The following is a 25,758-nucleotide window of genomic DNA, read 5'->3' as shown; positions in this document are numbered from 1 at the left end:
TATATATATATATATATATACACACACACACACACACACACACACCTAAATCTGAAATATAGGTTAGCTCTGTATACTCTTCAGTGTAGATAAACAGATAGTTCTATAACCTTTAATAATAAAGCAGCTCATTCATGAGTAGTACTGGATATAGAACTTTAAAATAATCGAACAGGAAAGCAAGTCTGATGATCTATGAAAAATACTATGTGGTTTATAAAATGGATCCACATTCAGAGATTAACTCAGTTTCCAGGAGAAATTTGTTAACACAGTGCTGCTTGCACAAATAAACAGCCATACAGTTTCAGAACAGCCCTTAAGAAGTGCATGTCACAAACCTGGAATGGGTTAGGGGAGCATAAGCTGGTATACAGACTCTCAAACTAGGGAAAGGAAATCAAGTCCCAACGACCAGCCTCTTCCCATTCTTTCTTCAGAGCTTGCTTTATTTCCAGAACCAAAATTCAAAGCCGGCACAAATCAACTCATACTACAGAATAACACCCTCCACATCTCAGGCCTTTACAGCTTCAGACGGCTGGGAAGGGAGAAGTGCCCCCCTTCCCCTACAGTAGGCTCCTTTGCAACAGACTCCCTTTTCCTTTTACAACCCTGTCCAGCGCAGCCAAGTGATGGGCAAGAACTCGGTTACTTTTGCATGCCAGAGCACCTTTACACGTTGTCACAGGGAGCGTCAGTTCTGGATACTAACTGACCCATACAGCCGATGGATGAGTCCCGGGATGGGGTAAAGTTAGATTTAAGATTGATGTATAGGTTACCCTGCTGCATGGCAGAAATCCTGGGATAGCTTTGCAGATTCCTCAAGATGGGTGGTATTGCAGGGGGAGGCCAATGTCACTCAGCGACTGATACCCACGAGGAGGAGGATTCTTTTGATTTGACTCCGGAATTTACGGCTATGGTGACAGCCACAGGGCCACCCCAGCTAGTTTCTGGTTTTACAAATCTAGCTGGCCACAATCTGGATCTAGTGCTAGGACTGGGTCTGGAGAAGTTATGATTACACTTTCAGCATGGACTGGCCAACTAGTTATTGTTTCAATGATCCACTCCAAGGTGATCGATGAGATCTGACAGGCTCCAGAAGGTTGAGGGAATTTATTGTGGTATGACTGACCATTATCAAAAGTCCGATCAGTGGAGACACTATAGCTGGTGCTTCCTCAATACAGAAAGGAGGCAGCTGCTGGCATTCTCCACAGAGGCTCCTCAACTCTACAATGTGTTTGCCACCCTCTTTGGCCAGAGCCCAGATTTCTCCTTCCAGATACATTGCAAAGAACTCCATTATTCATAAGTATTTGGGGAAGAGATAGAATTAAGGTATAATGATGTTATGGGGCAGAAATGAAGAATGTGCAGGTGGTCCACAGTGTACTCCTGGGGGAATTTTGTGCCACTGCCCAATGTAGAATTTTGAATAAATTAATGTTGTGCGTGCAGAATTTCCTTTTTTACCCACAGAAATGGGCTGCAGAGATGTTGGCTGCCACTAGGAGCCGCTGGACCTGGCAGAGCCCAGCTCCCAAATAGAAGACAAGGCTGGCTGAAGGGGGTGGGAACTGGAGGGTTCCCAGCAGTTGCAGTTCCCAGCACGCCCTGAAGGAAAGAGACAGCAGCACACAGGAAACTGTGCAAGCCTGGGACCCAGCATCAGGCTGTTTCTTCCTGTGGATCTCTGGGAGGGTAGGGTAGGGTCCGTGAGTGTCTGATCCGGAGTGGGGGGAGGCAGCTGGCCACTGGGGAGTGGTGTAGGGCTAGGGGTTGTGAGTGTCTGGGCTTTGGGGGGGAGGAGGGGAGCGGAGCAGCTAGGCCTCTGGGGGGAGTGGGGGTGTGAGCACCTGCACTGGGGAGGGGCCACTGGCTGGGCTCTGGGGGGGGAAGCGGGCAGGGAAGAAGGAACTGGGTTGACATAGGGGTTTCTTTAACTCTCTACTTCTGGGGAATTTTTGTGTGTCTGTATTGTTACAGACATACTTGCTGAGAGGTATTTTGAAATAAATTACCAAAATAATTGAAACTGGTGTGATTATGTAGTGTTATTTTGACAAATAAAATTTGCAGAATTTTAAAATATTGTGTGCAGAATTTTTAATTTTTAGGCACCAGATTCCCCCAGGAGTAACAATGGATATGAATGGTTCAGTATTGTTTTAAATATTATAAAGGGAGTCCAGAGCATGGAGGTGTGTGCTGCTAGTGTGTTTTTTAGAAAGCAAAATAAATCCATATATGGAGGTAAGAAATCTGACAACAGCAAAACTAATTCCTTGCTCACAACCACATTTCAACCCAACTGTGTAATGATGCCTTTCCCTAGGTTTATAGATAGGGATTTTGTTTTGTTTTGTTTTATAAGGGCTTTTGTTAATTTTGGAGGAAAATATTTGGACAGCAAATAAAAATAAATGTACAAACAGGGATTGTAGCTTATACACAACGGGTGCTATACATTGACCAGAATTGATAATACACATAAAATACACAAATATATTTGAGGACCTGAGTCCAACATGTTTTCATATATCATGTGATATATATACTTCATTTTTATTACAATAGTGAGGATAATGTATTTGGTTGACCTAAACTGTAACATGGTTTTACAAACAGGAAATGCATGATGGTGTAATATAAAGGTTTTATCAGAATTAATGAGGGACAGAATGTTACGCACAAGGAGTAAAGCCATGACAGAGTTAAGCAAACAATCCCCATTTGCTACCAATGAAAGCTATACACTACATAACAAAGCCATCATGTGTCCTATACATGTCATATTTTAGAGCCAAGCTAGTTCAGGAATGTTTTAGAATTGTTAAACAATTTATTGGAATTCCTTTTTAATCCCATCATCTGTAAAATTCGGCTCCCTTCATATCAACTTAATCCAATTGAACAGAACTCAGAGAAAGAAAAATAAACTCATACATTAAAAGCCCCTCATATAATCTAAAATAGAGTTTCCATTTCCATACTGACAAGTGCCACAATTTGACATGTGCTCTCTCAGGATCTCCCTGGGCTAGAAGCAGCAACTTCATCACAGCGGAAAATTGTCAATTAAATCTTGCCAATCATTTCTAAATTTGATGGATCATAAGATATTGAACTGTAAGCCTGCTACCAACTCAGCATTAATTATTCTTCCTGGATGTTGGACTAATGTACAGTTTTAGGGGGTGCAGAGAGGAATTCCATGTTTGGGAGAGGAAGGAAAAGGAAATAAGGTTGATTTTTTTTTTTAAATGGCAACTGTTTGCCGTTCTGAGGTTTAACATGTTAGTGATGCATTAGTAGGCTGAATGTAGGCAAGGTATAGGACACTATCATGACTGTGTGGTATATGCAGCTTTTGACATGGCCATATCCCATCTACACTGGGACTGGAAACAAAGTTAGCTGGCAGAATCATTTTTCAACATGGTTCTACTTAATACACACTGAATTCCTATCTAAACAGGGCCACAGAGCCCTGGAAGTGGACTATGTTTTGTTGGAGACCGAGAAGAAGGTAAAGGAACTTACCTGTCTGTGTAAGTTCTCCCATTTCACACAAAGAATGACTGGGGTAACGAGGCAGGCTGCTCAGGGTGCCATCCATTTGGGCTTCTGAGCCTTGGGACATATGCCTAACAAAAGCTTCAAGTTGAGGGTGAGACGGCTTCCTGAAGAGGTAAACCAAAACATAAACACTCTCGTAAGTGAATGCAAAAAATAGCTCAGAAAAGTGAAGAGTTCTAATTAGGGTCAGTTCACGTAATCTCATGACAAGGGGATATTTCCTGTTGAGAAAACATCTGCTCTTAGTCAGGGCTTTCCTTAAAAAAATCCAGCCACATAGCTGTGCACTGATATTAAAGAACTGGTGAGGACAAAATAAAGAACTTTAATGTGTCCGAATGTCCAACAAGAATATCAAAAATTCAATAAAAGTTAACATTCTTCAGTTTAGTACCTTTTGTGGTTACTTGCACCAATATCATTATAACAATATTGGGAAAAATCCCTTGTGTGGAGGGATTTTTTTTGAGAACCAGAAAGACTACTCCATTTCAACAGCATGGTCTGTAGCCACACGACCTTGGTTTGTGATTTTGTCAGGTCTGATAATCTAAATAGGGCTGACTGGGTCAGTATTTAGATGGGAGATCTTCAGGGAATTCTTAGGTACTATAGTGCAGGAAGTACTGTTGGCAATGCAGTAAGTCATACTTTTCTCTGAGTCCAAATTACATTTCTACTCAGTTTCTTAAAGGGCACTGTGCCACTGCTGGAACGGTCTTTAAATGAGAAGACAAAGCAACCTCCTAACTTCTCCTGGCCATTAGAAACACCATGGTACTTTTTGTAAGAGTAGAAGAATTAACCCACATGACCTGGCCAAATTAATGGATAATTCATGGGGTAACTACCCACCTGCAAATTCACATTCAGCTTTAATTGAATAAGATACTCCTTGTATCAAATAGTATAGTGTTAGTCTGTAACCACTTGCAAAAGTGTTTTTAAAAAACTATTCTTATACATACTTTACATGATCTTACAGCTAAATTTTCATTTATATTGTAGTAGCACCCAAAAAGCCTAAATGAAATGGGGCCCTTTGCATCAGGCACAGTACAGACACATGAGATGACATGCATCCTAACACTCTTGACCTGACCGTTATGGATGAGGCCAAAACAAACCAAGCAGTGTCACAGTAAGATTGAGGGGAGATATTCACAGAATACTCCGTATTTTACCCAGGCAGGCAAACCGACAACGAACATCAAATATTCTCCATAATCTCTGTCTAGCAGCAGAGTGTGAGAGTGAGTTAGTTCATATAAATTGTCAGTGTTAGTGGCAATATCTAAATTACATATTCACAATTTAATAGAGTGACTAAAAGTCATTTTTAGGATCAAATATCCCTGCAAAGATACCCTGATGCCCTGATTTATATACATGCAGTATGTATTTCACTACTAATAAAACTTTGCACTTCCAAGCGCTTTACCACCATTAATGAAACATTCATCAATTTCCCTCTGAGACAAGTATTTTCATTTTACAGGTAGAAAAACTGAGCAGCACAAAGCTTAAGGAAGTTGCCCCTGGACATTCAGTCATAACATGGACAAGGATCAATATTTAAACATTACACCAACGCATAACATTCTTTCAACAAATAATTTCAGTTATGTGAAAAGTAAATATTTGGCTTCCCTGATACTACAAAAAAGAAACATAGCTCTAGCTCTGAAGTAGTCAGGTCTTGGCTGTTGCTCCATTTCAAACTTTTGCAATGTCCTCGGATATAGGGCACACCTAGGAACTCGCAGTGGCACTAAAATCTCTCATGCATTGCAGCTTCCAAGGTGTCCTTGGCACTGTGGCATGTAACTAATGGACAGCTCTATGAGAATGAAACAGAGAGGCAGCAGTATGGAGCAAGGAGGTTGATAGATACTGGCCTTTCCGTCTCATCAGTGAAGATGGCTGTAACAGAAAGATGGTTAACCCCATCCTAAAGTTACACCCCATCAAGAGGAGATGGCTACTCCACAGCTGTTCCTTTGGCCTTTCACTGAAACAGCTGGGGAAGTAGTGTGTTTATTTTAAGAAATTAAATAAAGTACACATGCAGTAACAGTAACTGACTGCAAACATTCTCTTATCATACAAGTGTCATGGCTACAACTGTCATGGATATAAGCAAAAAGTATCTGAAATTAACAGGTGTTCCCTATATCCCAAGGCATTGCAATAACTGAGAGTTCAAATTAATGGAAGATGTGTCTAAATTCCCCACCCTGCTTTGAAAATCTCAACTAAGGTGATTCCATACCACAATATGAACTCTTATATCATTACTGTTGGTGGGCTACTTAAGGGGGTATTTGAAGATTAAGCAAGATAATAATAAGAAAAAAAATGAGGAGAGAAGCAAAGGAACAGACTGATTTTTCTGTGTATGGGTGGGAACTTAAAAGTGTACGTTCAAATTCCATGACAGGACTATATCACAGATGTACACGTTAAGTCATATATTTAATGCATGCAGAAATGAAAAATACGAAACACACACACACAAGCTTTGAAAATCATAACAATGGTGTGTTTGCATTCTCATATTCCATTACATACAAGATACACTTCTAAAAGGTTCTACTTTTTCATCTAGTCCAGTGTCATTGTATTTCCCCTCCATCCCTATCCCAACTATTTCAGCTCTAGACAGCTTACTTAACCATGGAAATCCAAGACTGTTGACATCTCTGCGATATGGCTTTTAGCCATCAATTTGAGATATAGCCACCTATTTCTTAATATTACTTAGAAACAATTTGATTGGGATTTTGGTTTTAAGCAGAACTGACTTTGACTTTATAAAGAGAAATTCTTAAAGGGTCTCTAGTACTTTTATGGAAAAGTTTATATAGAACTATTTAAAAAAAAAAATAAAGACACACACCTACACCCTACTGACTTTTGCCACAGTAATATACAAAACTGATATGAAAACTAATGTCTACGAACTTTATGCTTTTCTCTGAAAGTTATCTGAACCTCTAGAGGGTGCCATAATGCCATCTGATTAAAAGCATTCTGAAACAAGAAATCTGGCATCAGATTTTCTCAATATAAAGGCAACAGTGCTCACATGGGATCTTCCTAGATGCATAGTTCCAAGGGAGCAGATGTCTTTTGTTAACAAGAATGTATCTAGCATGAAGATACACTAATTGCATTAGCTCTCAGGCAAATCAGTTCACTCAATTGGGATCAAAATGCCCCTTTCTTTTTTGTCTGCAGTCTTAAATAGATTCCCAAAACCACAGTGTGTATTATATTTTTCTTTATAAAGGTATTAGAAAAAAGTTGTTTGTACTTTACTGTAACTATGTAAGTGGAAAATCATGAGCAGTGACGAATTGTGAGAAAAGAAAAAGGGCATAAAGAAAAGTAAGTTTTACAGTACTAATACAGGTTTCAGAGTTAGTGTTAGTCTGTATCCACAAAAAGAACAGGAGTACTTGTGGCACCTTAAAGACTAACACATTTATTTGAGCATAAGCTTTCGTGGGCTACAGCCCAATTCTTCGGATGCATGCAGTGGAAAATACAGTAGAAAGATATATATATGTATATATATTTACACACAGAGAACATGAAACAATGTGTGTTACCATACACACTATAACAAGAGTGATCAGATAAGGGGAGCGATTATCAGCAGGAGAGTGTTTGTAGTGGTAATGAAAATGGCCCATTTCCAGCAATTGACAAGATGATGTGAGGAACTGTGTGTGGGGGGGGGGAGGGGAATAAGCATGGGGAAATAGTTTTACTTTGTGTAATGGCCCATCCACTCCCAGTCCCACGAAAGCTTATGCTCAAATACATTTGTTAGTCTCTAAGGTGCCACAAGTACTCCTGTTCTTTTTGTAGTATTAATACAGTTTGGAAGGAAAACAAATTAATTTATGGGATTTTAGCCAATTCCACGCTGTTTCCAGATTTTGGAAATTTTTATGTAGGTCAAATAAAGTGCAGTGTTAGGAAAATACAGGCCATAAAAAGTTTTCTTTATTTCTAGATCACTTCGAGTTTCCTATTATAGCAACTTCGGCCATGTACTACAAAGCTTAATCCTGTTCTAAATACGGAACTTAACTAAACCTACAAAAAGTTTAGTGCATTTGACGTGTCTCAGGAAAATGAATCTAAAATAAAAGAAATACATTTAAAGAAAATTATTTTGTATGTAATCCTTCTGCCAACGGGTTTGTACAAAATTTGAAGGCTAGAACATGATCACAATTTTTTTTTTTTTTGGCTAACCAAAAGCAAGCCTAAAACCTTTGTGGTCTTTTAATAAACTTTAGCTGGCGTAACCTGCCATTTGTACTTTTCTCCCAGCAATGCTCCCCTTTAATGACATTTCTAGCTCTTTGGTTAAGCTCTTCAAACAACACAACAGTGAGCCAAATTGCAAGAGCTGCTCTACTACTTGCTCTGCTGCTTCTGTTACATCACCTATAATTCTAGTGGACTAATCCCATCCCTGGTGAAACTGTTAGGAATTATTTGAGGGAAGGAACGGAAACCACATAGCAGATATCATCTCTCAAAGCATTATTACTGGTACAATGCAGAAGGGAGTGATACACAATACTAGGACAGAACAACTAATATCCAGGACTTAATAGCAACCTTCGAATGTCAATGAATTACAAAACACGAAACTGATACATTAAGTTATTTAATTTCTAAGTTTTTTTTAACATACAGATGCTCCCCGACTTATCCAAGCATTCCGTTCCGGAATGCCTTGCGTAACTCGAATGTTGTGTAAGTTGGAAACATATACCTGACAATGACGCAAAAAAAAAAACCCCCTCAAAAAAACCCAACTCCTATTTCTAGCTTATGCAACTTTTTCCGTAAGTGCGGCTTGGCGTAAGTCGGATTTGCGTAACCCAGGGGGCATCTGAACACGCATACACCCACAGAAATCAGTACAGACGATTATGTTATTGGATTCCCTATTCTGAAAGCTGGATTTCAGACCTGCAAAGCTTTCTGGTTGCTTCCTATAATTTCAGAAAAGTAGAGAAGCAATCCAGAAATGATGGAGTTTCTTTGCCAAAATGTGTTTCTGCTTTCTATCCTTATTGTAAAACTCCAGTATGAAACAAACAAACAACAAAGTATTCTAGTGGTTTTACTGTGGCAAGTTTCTATATAAAAGCAAACAGAATTCTGCAAGTGGTGTTGAAAAGCAATTCTTGCAGTAGTATTTAAACCGGTAGTTGACAAATTCCCTTTTCCCAAAGATTTTTTTTATTTAGATTACCAATCTTACTATTGAATCAGCCAATTTACAGATGCCGCAGGAGATGGAGTATCTAGGCAACACTGCTAAGACTGCTGGGACTGCTTCTGAGCAGGAAGCAAAGAAAATGACTCAGTTGTGTAGTTGAAAAGATTAAGCCCTCAAAGAAATTTGTAAAATTTAATTTCCATAACATCACAGAAGACTCAAAGTGCAATAAAAGGGATTCATTGTGTAATTTGACTGACTTCTTTATTATTATAGCAGCAGCATTACAAACAGCAGTTGGTGAATCAGGAGTTAATATAGCAGCTATTTCAAATCAAGTCAGTCCAAAATTTGTTTTTAAATTGTCAGCCAGTACATTGTGAAATTCATTAGCTGTTACCATCTAACTTTATCTGATCATGGACATCTATTTTCTGGTTATTAGTTGAATGACTTATTTATATCTTTGATTTTTAATTAAGTTTTTATTGCTGTAAAATAAAATGATGATTACCTGTAACAAAATACAACCATTTATTTCCTTTTAACAATAACACGTGCTTGCTTTTTTCATGTGACTTCCTGTTACCAATGCATTATACTACACTGGGGTTAGATACAGATCTATATTGGGATAACAAAAACCATTTGCCAGTTTCATTTTCTGGCTTTCATGCATTATTAGCACCAATGTGGAAGAATGTTTAAATCCAAACATTTTTTTTTAAGTCTTTAAAAGCATTTATATTAGATCTTCTAGAACCCTTTTTAGAAAAAAATAAATGTATGCCAAAACTATGACAGTTCTGTTCATGTTATATTGCTATGCACTAAGGAAAGTATATTGTGAAACTACATGAAAAGGAACCATATATACACCAATGCCAAAAACTTAGCTGACTCATCCTGACATGAAATTGTTTTTGTTTCTATTGGATTACAGTAACTCCTCATTTAACGTCATCCTGCTTAACGTTGTTTCAATTAGGGAACATGCTCGTTTAAAGTTGTGCAATGCTCCCTTATAACGTCGTTTGGCTGCCTGCTTGTAAGATTCTGTGGAAGAGCAGCGACTTTACAAGAGAGCATTGCACAAGTTCCGCTTCTCCGCCTTCTTCCCCCCCCGCCCCAGCGCTTAGGACTTTCTGGGAGGGAGGGGCAAGACCAGGGAAGCGCCATGTCTCTGCTCTTTCCCCTCCCTCCCAGAAAGTCCTAAACGCCACTAAACAGCTGTTTAGTGGTGCTTACGATTTTCTGGGAGGGAGGGGAAGGAGCGGGAAAGTGCTGCGTCTCCGCTCCTCCCACTCCCTCCCAGAAAGTCCTAAGCGCCGCCAAACAGCTGTTTAGTGGTGTTAGGACTTAGGGATGTGGCCCCAGAGAGGAGGTGGAGTGGGAGTGGGAAGAGGTAGGCCTGGAGTGGAACAGGGACAGGAAGAGGCGGGCATGGAGCATTCCCGGCAAAGTCTGAGCCTGTTCTTCTCCGGGGAAGCTGCTGCTGCAAAGGTGCTTCCTAGCGTCCTTGCCTGCAGCGGGCTGTGCCTGTGTGGGGTAAGCCAGGGGCACTTCCCAACCACAGTACAGTACAATCCAGTATACAGTATAATGCCTTTTGTCTGCCCCCAAAAAATTTCCTTGGAACCTAACCCCCCGCATTTACATTAAATCTTATGGGAAAATTGGATTCGTTTAACTTTGTTTCACTTAAAGTTGCATTTTTCAGGAACATAACTACAACGTTAAGTGAGGAGTTACTGTAGGTCTAGAAATCAGGAGATATTTTAGCTGGTTTGATGAGAAATGAACTCTGACTTCCGTTTTGTGGTTTAAACTGTTAACTAGTTAGATGCCTCTGAACGTATACAGCACATTGGGAAATTCCTATTTTTGGTATCTTTGTTAAAAAACAAAAACAAACAAAAAAAAACCACCTAAGCTGCAACACATACAGAACCAAGAGGAGCCATGTTGTAGAATTTGGGTCCAGTTTGCCATGGAGTACATTTTGTGTGTGTGTGTGCGTGAGTGTGCATGTGTGCGAGAGACATGAATTCATGGTTTTAGGTATATACATGTTTTTCCCACATGCATGAAATGTGATTTATGCACAAAAGGTCGTGTTAAGTCCTCAACAAGCTGGACATACATTCTGCAGCAAGGCCCCTTGCTTCTGTGACACTCTGGGACAGCAGCTTAGAAATTCTGCTGCACTTATTTAAAGTTTTAAAAACGGAGGTTTTTACTGATTCTGGGAACTCAAATCAGTACATGGAAATTGTCAGGGAATTAGCTGGAGCTTTTGCCACTGAGAAAGGTATCGCTCTTGGTACACCAGAAGGCCTGGGAGGCCATTCAGGATCATACAGTGAACTCATTAAGCTGGATATGTTCATTCAAATGCTGAGCATAAAAACAGAACATCAACTCAAGACTTCAGAGTTAAAACAGGGAGATGGATATGGACAGTTCATGCACCTCAGACCTACTGTTTGAGGCTAACTCAGGAAAACAAAACTGTCAATGCACCCAATTTACATCTGGAAGATTTTCTTTTCACCCATCATGGCTAGAACCTTTTTTTTTGATTAATAATTCAAATCACATTCTGTGGCACAATTGTATTCTTGCTACAAGTAGGCTGCATATTTTAAAAAATATTCTTTTACCACATAATGTGGATGAAACTGAGTAGAAAGTTCTTTTTGTTTTGTTTTTTTTCCAATAAATACGACTACTTATGACATTTGGCAAACCACTATGCTCCATATGTTTGTTTTAGTGAGGTTAAAAAAAAAAAAAAAAAGATAGATAGATATTGGAATCTACAAGTCATTTGAGATTAAACTTCCATGAAAACTACAGGGTCAAACTGAGTAATAAAATGATGGAGTACAGCATTTATTAGTGAAACTGACATTAAAATCTTATCTTGACAAGAAAATACGTGTTTATTTTTTAATAATTTAAATATTTGTAAATATTCATAAATAGAATAAATAATGCAAGATGCTAAAGACAAACAGAAGACAAGCTGTCAGACTATGATTAAAGGAAAACTGTGCTGTAATATGATATTTTAATCATCGTGTTCAATTACTCAGTCACATGTTTAAAAATGTGTCTTAAATATAGCGAGAAGAAAAAGTTAAATGAATAGTTAATCAAATAGGAAGCTGCCAATTTGACAGATTAAAGATGTACACTAGAATGCAGTGGGGTGCACTCTCTCTGTTAAATCTTTCTCTGGCCAGGTGCTGTGTTTACAGCACAGGAATCTGTGCGCTGAAAGACATCTGCACGCCTCAGGAGAGAATCTATGGAAGTATGTGAGGATACCCAGGAAAAGGGATTCCTCACCTCCACATGTCCACAAGGAAGTGGAACTTGCTGAAGGAATATGAGCAAATTTCCATTCTGTGTACTGACTGGAGTTACTGAAGTCGGGCTAGAGCCAGACAGACGTGCTCCAGAAGACGAGAAGTGGACAGGCTCTTTCATCCTATGAACACTGAGCATCAGAACCCAGATCACACCACTGGTTTACTAGGTGAGACAGTGTCTGCTGTGTGGTTTCTATCTGAGATCTCCCTTAACAGCTCCTACTGATCTGTCAAGCCTTTGGTCACACCTGGCTCAGATCCTTCTCCCTCTCACTCCTGGGGGGAATTCTGTGCCATAATTAATGAGCTGTGGATATTTTTAATATTTTGCACAGAGAAAAGCTTCTGCGGGAAATTTATTGCAGTTCCACCTTTTGCCCAGAAGAGGGTGGTGTGGCAATAGAACAGAGCAGCCTCAGCAGAAAATAACTTTAGCTGGAAAGTTGCTGCAGTTTTGCCATTTTCCCACCAGAGGACACTGTGGCAATAAAACAGAGCAGAAGCTCCCAGCCAGCTAGGGAAGAGAAAGAACCTGCCTTTTTTTTACAGTGCCTGTCGGGCCAAGTCAGGAGACAGGGGCCATTGGGAGGCAGACAGCATAGTGCTACTGGGGGGTCAGACAGGGGCTCATAAGGGCTAGTTGGGGACGACAAATGGGGGATGGGGCTGAATGGGAGTGGAGGTGCAGGGACACGGGGGGGAAGGAGGTGCAGGTCCACACGGTGATGGGGGAGGGGGTGGAGGGCCACATAGGGACAGGAGGTGGATGAGTGGGAGCACAGAGACACATGGGGACAGTGGGATGGAGTGCGGGGCCACGTAGGGATGGCGTTACTGAGTGGGGACAGAGGGGAAAGGGTGCAGGACCACATAGGGATGGGGGAGTGGATGTCTGAGTGGGGGGGTGAAAGGAGACTAAATGGGAGAGGCTAGGGGTCACACAGGATCTTCATTGGGGAACCTCCTTAACAATCCCTCCCCGCCCCTCAAAAAAACCTGTTTCATACTTTTGCCACCTATACCCAACAACCCTCCAAATTCACACCCAGGCTCCTTCCCAGCAATTACTTCCCTCTCCCTCAGCTCCTCCGTTACTCCATGACTCCCCATGCACTGCTTCTGAAAGGTGCAGGAAATATGGTTCTGTACTGTAGTTTAAATGAATCATCAGAGTTAATATGCCTAGTAAGGAATCTATTTGTCAAAAAACATTTCCTGAATCTTTTTTGTTGTCTGTATTGTTACAGATCTACTTGCTGACAGGTATTTTGAAATAAATGACCAAAATAATTGAAATTGGCGTGAATATTGTGTTATTTTGTCAAATAAAATATGCAGAATTTGAAAATATTGTGCACATAATTTTTTGTTGCTGAATTCCCCCAGGAGTATCCCTTTAAACCAGGGGTTCTCAAACTTCATTGCACCGCAACCCGCTTTGGACGATAAAAATTACTATGCGCCCTCAAGAGGGTGGACCAAAGCCTGAGCCAGCCTGAGCCTCTGGTGCAGGGGGAGGGGTCCCACTTTGGGGTCCAGACCCACAGTTTGAGAACTGCTGCTTTACAGCAGCTTATTGTATTTGTATTTTAATATATTCTGGCTCAGAGTTATACTGAAACTAAGTTCAGTTTTTCTTATGCTTACTGAGTTTAGATGATTTTATAACTCCACAAGGGAATCACATACATTTTTATGCAAGCCTGATGTCAACTTCTGAGCAGTCAAATAGCTATGGATTGAGGGACTGGATTATTTCCCTCTTTGGAAGACAAATGAATGGCCAGGGATATAGGATTAATAAATTATCCTAATCTGCATAAAGAACTTTGAACAGAAACACAATACAGTTTAGCCTTACTTACTCACTAAAATGCAGCAACTTTCACTTTCTTAGGACATGTCACTGGGCAGGACTCCCCAAAAATTAGTACTTTTCAGCCTTTAACTATTTTTGTAGAAGTACTCCCACTTTCTAGCCTTGCCATATGCTTCTGCCATGTGGTTTATAGGATAAGTGGATCAGCTTCTAAATAAGATTTAGCATAATTCTTGACAGCCTCTGCACCTTATTTTGAGAGGACTCTGCTGTTATTTTTTCTGTTAAATTCTCCCAACACTGCACTACCCTTTGAGAGCTACACTGGTGACAGCAATGGAGCATGAGTGTACTGTGCTATGCCTTCTAGCACTGGTGGGAGCACAGCAGCCTTAAAGACCACAGACCAAATTCCCTGCTACTGTAAGCAGATACAGGCCTTCGGAAGTAAGTGGAGTTGCACCCACTTGTGCATGAGACATACCCAAAACTCAAATATTGTTATTTAACTTAGTCACATCAATACCTCACAAGCACTTGCCAATTAAACCAACATGCTATTAAACTGGAACATTCTTCTGTAATGGTTTTAATCTCTTCCGATTACATTTTTCTAAATTCAACTTATTTTAGTAAATTGATGTTCTCTATTTTGTATGCGTTTGACACACTATAATCAAGTATTTGTTATAGAGAGAGAAAAACACGACAAAATAGTTACTTTATTTTTAGGAACAACTACTACTATGGAAAAATTTGGATCAAAGGCATAAAAATAATTCTCATCGAGAAAAATGTGTGTTTAAGTTCCCTCTGTAAATTTGCACTCTGAATGTTGAAAATAGTAAAAATGTTAATTGAAGTTACAGACAAAAGAAATCTCCAAAGCATTTCATCCATTTTTCTTCTATTCATCCCACATTTTATGTATATGACACAATCCGTAATTCACAAAGCCCAAGCAAAGCTATTTTACATATCTATTAAAAGTCCATCAGGCTGTGGCATAATCTGTGTAATTAATGAATTTCATCAGCAGAATACTAATATCAAACAATGAATGGACTGAATCTGAATGGAATACTTATCAGAAAGTAAAGTCCAAGCACTTTAAACAAATTGAAATATTAATTAGACACCTCAGATTAATTATTCAATAGCAACAAACCTACAGTTCAAAAATGTGCCATTTATATATATTTTAATATCCTGATTACAAATTTGCAATTAAAAGCCAATATAGAGTCATAATGGAACTCAAGGCTGACAGGCAAAAAACACTAAAATCCTCCTGACATTAAAACAACGTACCATCCAAAATGATGGCAGCAAAATTAAAAATGCCAGTGTTTTTACCTAAGGGATCCACCTCTGCCAAGCCTTGAAACTATGGCATATGCACCTCAAGCTGTCCCCTTCATTGACTGCTCCACTCTTCTCGCAAGCAGGGTTTTAATTTACAAGAGGATTGTTCCCATGAGAGACAGTGTTTCAATTTTAGATAAGTTCTCATTTTTAGTGGCTATGAAAGGTGGTGGATACACAGATCTGAAGACTGACATTCTATTGATCCACAAATTAATAACAGGCATGGGCAAGCTTCCTCAGACTGCAATGCCTTCCACCTTGCCTTAGAGGGACCAGAGGTAAGAGGACTCTTGAATTGTAAAACCATTAACTCTCTGACCTGGACATTCTGCTGAGAATGCCCGCAGAGTTACCAGTCAGTTAAATTTTATGGGTAGTTTTCATGATACAAACTCCTTTCTACTACAGTAGAGAATGAGATCACAGGCAGAAGAATCAAATAGCCATCAAACAGTAATTATTTTCAGTCATTACTGACCTACACCCTTTTCCTACAATCTGATCCATAATAAAGAACCCTTACATCCATACAGAATCCTGCTAGCACAAAGGGGCTCCACAGAGTGGACTGATTTATATTAGTGATTTAAATCACTGAATTAAATTACGATTTAAATTAGCAAGCAGAAAACCTTGATTTATCTAATTAACTTTAATCATGTTTTGTTTTTGTACTTTCTACCTTCCTGAAGAAAGCTTGATTTGCATTGATTGGTAACCATTAAAACACATTGATTCACAACTAAGCATAACACTAAATTTGGTGTTTCTTTTTGCTGATCAGGAAGATATATACTACATCTACGCTCATTTATTTAAGCAAGTATATAAGCTTAACTTATCCTTACACTGATTTTTAATTTTTATATTAGAAAATGGTGAACACTACCTATCTTATTTACAAGATTATTAATTTTTTACTTGTGATTTGTGTCAAGCTCCATTTGGATGGAAATTCAAATGCAATTAAAATACACAAAAACATCATTTAATACATTTTTGCTAAATAAAACTAAATTAAAAGTTACACTAAAATGTTTATCAAGCCATGTTTTGCATTTAAAACTGATTTATTAAACAAATAAAGTATTATATGTAGTTGGTTAATTTAACTGGTTGTTTCTGGTCCCCATGTCCTTCAGGATTTTGGAACTAATAGAGCTCATCCTCTCACACTTAATTTCTATTCAGAGACTGAAAGGGAAAAACAAGCTTTCCTGCCTTTTCAATGCCTAACTGATTTCTTAATTTTGAATGAACTAGTCAATGAACTGAACCAGTGGAATAAACTGAAATGAAGAAAATACTCTCTCTACACCTGCAGAAGAGACTACTGATGGCAAACCTGGTTTCACTTCAACTAACTCTGATTCCAGGTGCTTAGCCAATGACTCAAACCGCTGAACTCATGGGAAATTTCTTTAAAACCTGGCACCAAACATGTACCAATTAGTTGTACTTTATATTTAATTTGCATGATTTTAATAGATTATAATTAGTTTTGGTCTTAACACAGATTACAATTTTAAATAGTTTTTTAATTTTAATTCAGCTGTAAGCTCCACAGGAGTGCAGGGGTCTGCCAGCATAGATCGGATTGCAGGTTCAGGTCCCTGGGTAGACTGAGCTAGTAGCCTTCAGGTGAAAAGCTCTCTCTCTTATTTAAGCACTTCCACTGAGCAGTCCCACTAAGAGGGAGTAAACCGTTTAAAATACTGTGCAAAAGTCACAGTTTTTTTTAAAGTAAAGACAAGGAACTGCAGATGCCTTTTTTAGCCATCCATCAACCTTGACTTCTCTTCAAACTATCAAACTGAAGTCTCATATCCCCCTGTAATCCAGAGAAATAAATCTAGTCACCCAACATCATCATTTCCAGTTATCTTTGCAAAGGTGCTTTCTTGTATATATTATAACATAGCCGACATTCTCTGAGATGAAAAGATCAGACCCTTTACAATCTCTAAGTGGATTTGAATTACGTCTCCTTATTTTCCAAAGGAAATATCTCACTCCCTAGAGACAGATAATTAAAAATCCTATCTTAGCAATTAGCAATTTGCTCCTGGTTCATCTTGTTAGAGAAATTAATTGCCTGCTCAGCCCCGTGATAGAGTTATTTGGTGGCATGCAAAAGACCAAAGTCTGGGAGAAATCTCAACTGTACATGACCTAATTCACACAGTAAGTTTGATTTGTGGACAGTGCTGACCAATGTTCTCTATTAGCATCCATACCGCCCACTGAATGGGTGATATTTCAGCACCACCTTATCATTCTGGAAGGTTCAGTTACAAGCACCTGACGCTCTTCTGGTTTAAGGCCTGGTCTACACTATGAGTTTAATTCGAATTTAGCAGCGTTAAATCGAATTAACCCTGCACCCATCCAACGAAGCCATTTCTTTCGAAATAAAGGGCTCTTAAAATCGATTTCTGTACTCCTCCCCGACGAGCGAAGTAGCGCCAAAATCGATATTGTCATTTCGAATTAGGGTTAGTGTGGCCGCAATTCGATGGTATTGGTCTCTGGGAGCTAACCCACAGTGCACCATTGTGACCACTCTGGACAGCAATCTGAACTCGGATGCACTGGCCAGGTAGACAGGAAAAGCCCTGCGAACATTTGAATTTCATTTCCTGTTTGCCCAGCACAGGAGAGCACAGGTGACCACAGAGAGCTCATCAGCACAGGTAACCATGCAGGCCGATAATCGAAAAAGAGCACCAGCATGGACTGTATTGGATCTGATCACTATATGGAGAGAGGATTCAGTGCTAGCAGAACTTTGTTCAAAAAGATGAAATGCCAAAACTTTTGAAAAAATCTCCAAGGGCATGATGGAGAGAGGCCACAATAGGGACTCAGATCAGTGCCGCATGAAAGTCAAGGAGCTCAGACAAGCCTATCAGAAAACAAAGGAGGCAAATGGTTGCTCCGGGTCAGAGCCGCAGACATGCCGCTTCTACGCTGAGCTGCATGCAATTCTAGGGGGGGCTGCCACCACTACCCCATCTCTGACCATGGATTCCGAGGCGGAGGTAATCTCATCAGCCACACCGTACCCTCCCAAGCCTCCCAAGCCAGTAACCAAGACCATGACCCCATGGAAGGGACCTCAGGTGAGTTTACCTTTTAAAATATAAAACATGGTTTAAAAGCAAGCATTTTTTAATGATTAATTTGCCCTGAGGACTTGGGATGCATTCGCGGCCAGTACAGCTACTGGAAAAATCTGTTAACGTGTCTGGGGATGGAGCGGAAATCCTCCAGGGACATCTCCATGTAGCTCTCCTCGAGATACTCCAAAAGCCTTGCCACAAGGTTTCTGGGCATTGCAGCCTTATTCTGTCCTCCATGGTAGGACATTTGACCATGCCAGGCTAGTAGCAAGTAATCTGGTATCATTGCATGACAAAGCCTGGCAGCGTATGGTCCCGGTGTTTGCTGGCATTCAAGCAACATCCGTTCTTTATCTCGCTGTGTAATCCTCAGGAGGGTGATATCGCTCATGGTAACCTGGTTGAAATATGGGAATTTAATTAAGGGGACAGAGGTGGCTGAAAAGAAATCCTTCCCTGTAGTAAGCCAAGCGCCTTGGGTGGGGACAAGAGGGGGACTGGCGCTGAGCTTTTCACGTGTGGCTAGCAGGGATCTTCCCTGATACCAGCCACGTGGTGGGAGGAGGGATAAACCGATCATCCCAGAGAATTGGATGGGGGGGGAGGGTTAGTTTGTTTTCTGCTGCTGAAGATTAACAGGAAAACCGCAGCACTCAACGAGCTTTGCTTGGTATGTGGGAAAGGAGGGCGCAGAAGCCGAAAGACAATGGCCTACCATGGCCGCATGCAAGCCAAATTCTGTTGCCTGGACCTGCGTCTGTGATCTCTAGCAGCAAAGCCACAGGCACTCAATATTAAGAGGCAAAATGCGACCTTGCACAGGAATAACATGTGCTATGTAATGTGAATAGTGTTGTTCACCGTGAAAGAGTATAAGCATTGTTCCGTAAAATGTATCTTTTTAAAAAATGCTCTCCTTTTTTCCCCTCCCTCCAAGGGCTGCAAATTTTTCAAGCCTCCCTCCTCCATCCCGAAGGCTACCTCAGATAAGGTGTTGGAAAAAAGAGGATGCGAGACGAGATGTTCGCGGAAATCATGGAATCCACCCGCAATGAAAGAGTTCATCTGAATGAGTGGAAGGACACGGTTTCAAACTATAGGAAAGATGCTAGTGAACGTGAGGACAGGAGGGACCAACGTGAGGACAGGAGGGACCAACGTGAGGAGAGGAGAGACGCTCGAGATGAGAGATGGCGGCAGGAAGATCAGAGGAGGCAGGATGCAACGCTGGGGCTGCTGCATGAGCAAACAGACATGCTCCAGCGTCTGGTGGAGCTTCAGGAATGGCAGCAAGATCATAGACTGCTGCTACAGCCCCTGTATAACCCCCCTCCCCATGTTCCATAGCCTCTTCACCCAGACGTGTAAGAACGCGAGGGGAGGAGGGGGAGCGGAGGCTCTGTGCACCCTCCCATTCCACCCCAGTGGACAGCCCAAACAAAAGGCTGTCATTATTTTAAACCTTTTTTTAGTGGCCTTTTCCTTCCCTCCGATCCTCCTCCCAAACACCACCCTGGCTACCTTCCCAGTTTGCTCCCTCTTTTTATAATCAATTAATAAAGAATACATGATTTTTAAACGATAGTGACTTTATTTCCTTTGAAAGCAAGCTGTGATCGAAGGGGGAGGGTGGGTTGCCTACAGAGAATGAGTCAATAAAGGGGGCGGGTTTTCATCAAGGAGAAACAAACAGCACTTTCACACGGTAGCCTGGCCAGTCATGAAACTGGTTTTCAAAGCTTCTCTGATGCGCCGCGCTTCCTGGTGTGCTCTTCTAATTGCCCTGGGGTCTGGCTGCGCGTAATCAGCTGCCAGGCGATTTGGCTCAGCCTCCCACCCTGCCATAAAGGTCTCCCCCTTGTTCTCACAGAGATTGTTGAGCACACAGCAAGCAGCAATAACAATCGGGATATTGGTTTGACTGAGGTCTGAGCGAGTCAGTAAAGTGCGCAAGCGATCTTTTAAACGGCCAAATGCACATTCCACCACCATTCTGCACTTGCTCAGCCTCTAGTTGAGCAGCTCCTGACTCCTGTCCAGGCTGCCTGTGTATGGCTTCATGAGCCATGGCATTAAGGGGTAGGCTGGGTTCCCAAGGATAACTATAGGCATTTCAACATCCCCAATGGTTATTTTCTGGTCTGGGAAGTAAGTCCCTTGCTGCAGCCGTTTAAACAGAGTAGTGTTCCTGAAGACGCGAGCGTCATGAACCCTTCCTGGCCAGCCCATATTGATATTGGTGAAACGTCCCCTGTGATCCACCAGTGCTTGCAGCACCATTGAAAAGTAACCCTTGTGGTTTATGTACGGGGTACCCTGGTGCTCCGGTGCCATGATAGGTATATGGGTTCCATCTATCACCCCACCACAGTTAGGAAATCCCATTGCAGCAAAGCCATCCACTATGGCCTGCACATTTCCCAGAGTGACTACCTTTCGTAGCAGCGGTAAATGATTGCTTTGGCTACTTGCATGACAGCAGCCCCCACAGTAGATTTGCCCACTCCAAATTGATTCCCAACTGACCGGTAGCTGTCTGGCATTGCAAGCTTCCAATAGAAGCTTCTATTGCCACTCGCTTCTCAACTGTGAGGGCTGCTCTCATCCTGGTATTCTGGCGCTTCAGGGCAGGGGACAGCAAGTCACAAAGTTCCATGAAAGTGCCCTTACGCATGCGAAAGTTTCGCAGCCATTGGGAATCGTCCCACACCTGCAACACTATGCGGTTCCACCAGTTTGTGCTTGCTTCCCGAGCCCAGAATCGGCGTTCCATGGATAGAACCTGCCCCATCAACAACATGATCTCCAAAGCGCCGGGATCCATGGTTTGAAAGAAGTCTCTGTCAATGTCCATGTCCTCATCACTCTCGTCGCCGCGCTGCCGTCGCCACCGCCTCCTTGCCTCGTTTTTCTGGTTCTGGTTCAGCATAAACTGCACAATAATGCGCGAGGTGTTTACAATGTTCATGACTGCTGTCTTGAGCTGAGCGGGCTCCATGCTTGCCGTGGTATGGTGTCTGCTGTGGAAAAAGGCGCGAAACGGTTGTCTGCCGTTGCTTTCATGGAGGGAGGGGTGAGGATGTACCCAGAACAACCTGCGACAATGTTTTTTCCTCACCAGGCACTGGGATCTCAACCCAGAATTCCAATGGGCGGGGAGACTGCGGGAACTATGGGATAGCTATGGGATAACTACCCACAGTGCAACGCTCCGGAAATCGACGCTAGCCCCGCTATATGGGCGCACACTGCCGAATTAATGTGCTTAGTGTGGCCGCATACATTCGACTTTATACAATCTGTTTCCAAAATTTGAATTCTGTAAATTTGGATTAATCCTGTAGTGTAGACGTACCCGTAAGCGTAAACCAAGTGTGGCTGGAAGGCTGCAGTGAGACACAGACACTCAGGGTATGGCTTGCATACTGGAAGGCTGTTTGTGACCAGCTCAGTTGGAAGCTACTTCAACAAGGCATCATAAGGCACCCAAGGCTGTAGGGTAGGGGTGACATAGCTGCTCATTAGTCTGGATTGTCCCCTGGTTCATCACAGTAAAGATTTCACTGATGCCACGGGTCATGAGCATCAAATACACCAGTGCTGGCTTTGCGGGTATCCTCTTTGCCTTCCTTTCACTTTCTGATCCCAGAGGATGGCCTATGCTCAAGGAAGTGCTGGCCAATGGTGACTTTTCCAGCTACACTTTTGTAGAAACCATCACATCAGAGTCCAAAGTGACCTGTGTGGACTGCTCTTGCAGATGTAACTTGAGCTGAGCATCCCTGGATTTGCCGAACCTAGAGAAGGATTTTCACATAGAGCATCTACCTGGGATGTGATTCTCCGCTAGGCAAGAAAGGCACTAACTATGTTCGCCTTTGATGTGAATCAGCCCGTCACAAGATGGGCAGGTTTGCCCGACAGTTTGAGTCTGCTGTGAGGTATAGCTCTTGGCACAAAGCACCTCCCACCACTTACTAGGGCATATATAGAGGAGGAAGTGACCAATGCTTGCTGCTTTATTTTGTTATGTCCAATTTAAGGAAATGGAAGTGTGAAGATTAACTTTTCTTACCTGAGAGTAGTTGAAAAAAAACTGACTGTAGTCTCTAAGAAGAGTAGCAACAAGTCGGACGCTTGCTGGGTTCCATCTTGCTGCCAAAGGTGCAAAGAGGAACAGAGAGGACTTCTTTGCCTTTTATGCCCTGGCACGGGAGAATGGGGTGGGGAAACACAGAGCATGTGCCCGGTCCCACCAGACTCTGCTATTCAAAAGAAGCCAAACTCATATGAAGGAGGCAAATGCTCACTAACAGTGGATTTTGGTCTGACATATCCTAAAACAAGAAGTTTTTTTACACTATAAATTATCTGACTAAAAATAAATGAATGCTTAGGGCATAATGTTTGAGATATTGGAAACTGACTGTCTAACCAAATTGCAAATTTTTAGAATGGATCAATCCATACTTACCTAACTTTGCCCGCGTAGATAAGTGATTAGAATCCTGATTGATTAATCGGACCTTTTACCTAAGTTTTACACTTTAACATCTCAGAACTGGATGGAGCAAATTAACAGAACTATTGGTCAAGACAGATCTCTGCTTTTTTGTGGATTCAATACAGTATCCTCGGGCCCCTTAAGTTTAATTGTAATAATTCACTGTGACATGTTTCAAAAATGTAATATATTAGGGGTAAATACTACTATGCAATTTTAAACTGTATCTAACTTTCTAAACACAGTAACAGTACATATTTGAACCTGTACACAGCCAAATATTTTTCTGAACATTATATCAGACATTTTTCACAAAATAGCATGCACTTTTCATACAATATTCCATGTTTTAACAAGATAAAAGTTAAATTTCCTGAAAAAATGTGTGTGCATTAAACTAAATTCACTCTTGACTATCAAAGTCAAAGTACCCACAAGCCAATGGCTCACAGGACTGATGCAGTTAAAGCACATCAGTTTCACAGCCAACAGTACACAAGGGAGTGATGTGGCTTGCATCACATCTGACTGCCCTAACCCTTGATTATACCAGTGATAAATCACAGCCAAAGAGATTAATACTCATGTTCCCTTCCAAAGTGAGGGTGTGCAAGTAATTTGTTTTCCCAAAATTTCTGCCCATGATCTTTTCTATAACTGTTTCTTTGCTATAAGACAATGAAAATTGCTAGCATTAACACAGTGTAGCCAGGGAACTGTGCAGCCGGGACATATTCTAGTCAGAAGGGAATGAGATGTGGTCTCCGCCCAAAAAAAGGCAATGGCTGGGGAGCTGGAAGCCTGAAAGTAGGCGCGCTTGCTGGACCACTGAGAGAAAACACAGGTGGAGTTGTCCTCAATGGTGACATACGGTATCAGGGAAAAATTGTTTTACAAGAAATATTTTTACACATATAACCAGGATGTGAGAACTATGTCAAATAATGAACTAACATCTCCTACTCTTTACATTAAACTGCATCTATTTTAAGGTTAGGAAAGGTTTAATTTTCATTGCATTTGGCAGTTTCATGAGGCTATCTGGAACTCTAGTAATTGCTAGGAAGTACTGGAAAACTTACAAAAACCCAGCCCTGGTCCAAATGAGATTTGTAGTCAAATTCTCTGCTGCTCTGGCCCACAAACCTGTCCCAGTGAGGAAAGAAAGAGAAAGACAAAGAAGTTTTGCAAGACATTACTTAATAACACTTAGCTCTTGTACGTTGCTTTGGATACATTGACCTCAATGCCCCTCACCATGGACTGTGGTCCCAACTTTACAGAAGGACAAATATATCTGAAGAAATAATTAACAAAAATATATTGCAGCTATTCATTCTGTCTTAGGTAATCAATATGCATAGCAAACTACAGACTGATAGAAAAGAATATTTATGTTGGGCATTCATTTTTTGTTTTTACTTTCAGCTTTCAAAATTTTGAGGGTACGTCTATACTACATTTCAAAACTTGTGGCAGCAAGTCTCAGAGCCTGGGTCAGGCTACAGTGTTAAGAACAGCTGTGTGGATATTCAGACTCGGGCTCTGAAGCCCTGGGAAAGGGTGGGTTTCAGAGACTGAGCCAGAACATCTACACAGCTGTTATTAGCACCGTAGCGTGGGCCCAAGTCTGTAGACCCAGGCTCTGAGACTTGCTCCTGCGGGTTTTGAGTGTAGACATAACCTCAGAATGTTCACTGGGTAAAACTGTATCTTTTGGGAACTCAATCACCACCAATGACTCAAGTACAGTATAAATAAAAAATAAACAAACTAGGGTGAAGTCTTTTTATACTGTATGTTTCTAATGTCCACTTTTGATTCTTCCATACTGCACCTCTCATATCACTGAGCACCACCTAAAGTAAAAAAGAACAAATGTTGCTGCCAAAAGTAGCGGCAACACTCAGAGAATGTCTGCAACCGGAATTGGGCCTGCTACCAGTGGAAGTGCTAGGCTGTAGGCAGTCGTAGAATGTGAAATAAAAGCACCAAGCATTCAAATTAAGTGGTTGTCATTAAAATATTTATTACACAGAGGTAACTGACATACTATATTTTTCTTTTTTACTTTGGCTTTGACCCTGGCATCTCAAATAGTACTGTGGGGTAACTGTTGGTAAATAGTAATTTTTGAAGAGTGACATTGTATCTGTTTACCTCAAAGAGATCAAATTAAAATGACACATGTGCAATCTCCCCCCACTCACCCCGCCCAAAAAAGATATTCAATGCAAAACTAAACTAAACTGAAGAAAAAGAATTATTTTTCTCTTCGACACTAAGGATAAATGTTAAGAAATGAAAATCAAAGGTAACTTATACATGTGGAATATAAATATTTTTAGAAGTTTCAAAATTTCTATAGCAGAGGCTGGATCTGAACTCACTGAACAGAGATTGCAATTTACTGTTATCATGCAGGAAAGGAGATTTGATTAACTGAGATGGAAATTCTTTCCTATTGATGTGGAAAAAGCAGTCAGCCTCTAATGCTTCATTTAGATAAGGGACAAGAGGTTTTTAAAATCTGAAAGAGGCACTGTATCTAGTGTAGATATTCAATTAAATTGGTTCTGGTTCTTTATAAGCAGATGTAGCCCAGGATTTGCATATGAAGATAGATAATCCCTAAGAATATGTGCTGCTCTGGACTGGTATCAGAATAGGATATTTTTATTTAAACATAACATGCTAATCATAAGATTTATTATCTGTATTACTGT

At 41.0% G+C, this 25,758-nt stretch overlaps 1 protein-coding gene across 2 annotated transcripts in view; it reads right to left on the bottom strand.

Moving 5' to 3' along the window:
• Positions 1–25,758, bottom strand: part of PXYLP1 (2-phosphoxylose phosphatase 1) — a 96,074-nt gene that overhangs the window by 2,307 nt on the left and 68,009 nt on the right. For both annotated transcript variants that reach the window (XM_034782000.1, XM_034782002.1), the window contains exon 5: positions 3,556–3,695. In XM_034782000.1, coding sequence (XP_034637891.1) covers positions 3,556–3,695 — 140 coding nt within the window. The remainder of the gene's footprint in view (positions 1–3,555; positions 3,696–25,758) is intronic.

Source organism: Trachemys scripta, chromosome 9, assembly GCF_013100865.1.
Source record: "Trachemys scripta elegans isolate TJP31775 chromosome 9, CAS_Tse_1.0, whole genome shotgun sequence".
Classification (NCBI taxonomy): Eukaryota; Metazoa; Chordata; order Testudines; family Emydidae; genus Trachemys; species Trachemys scripta.
This window is presented reverse-complemented; position numbering and strand designations above follow the sequence as displayed.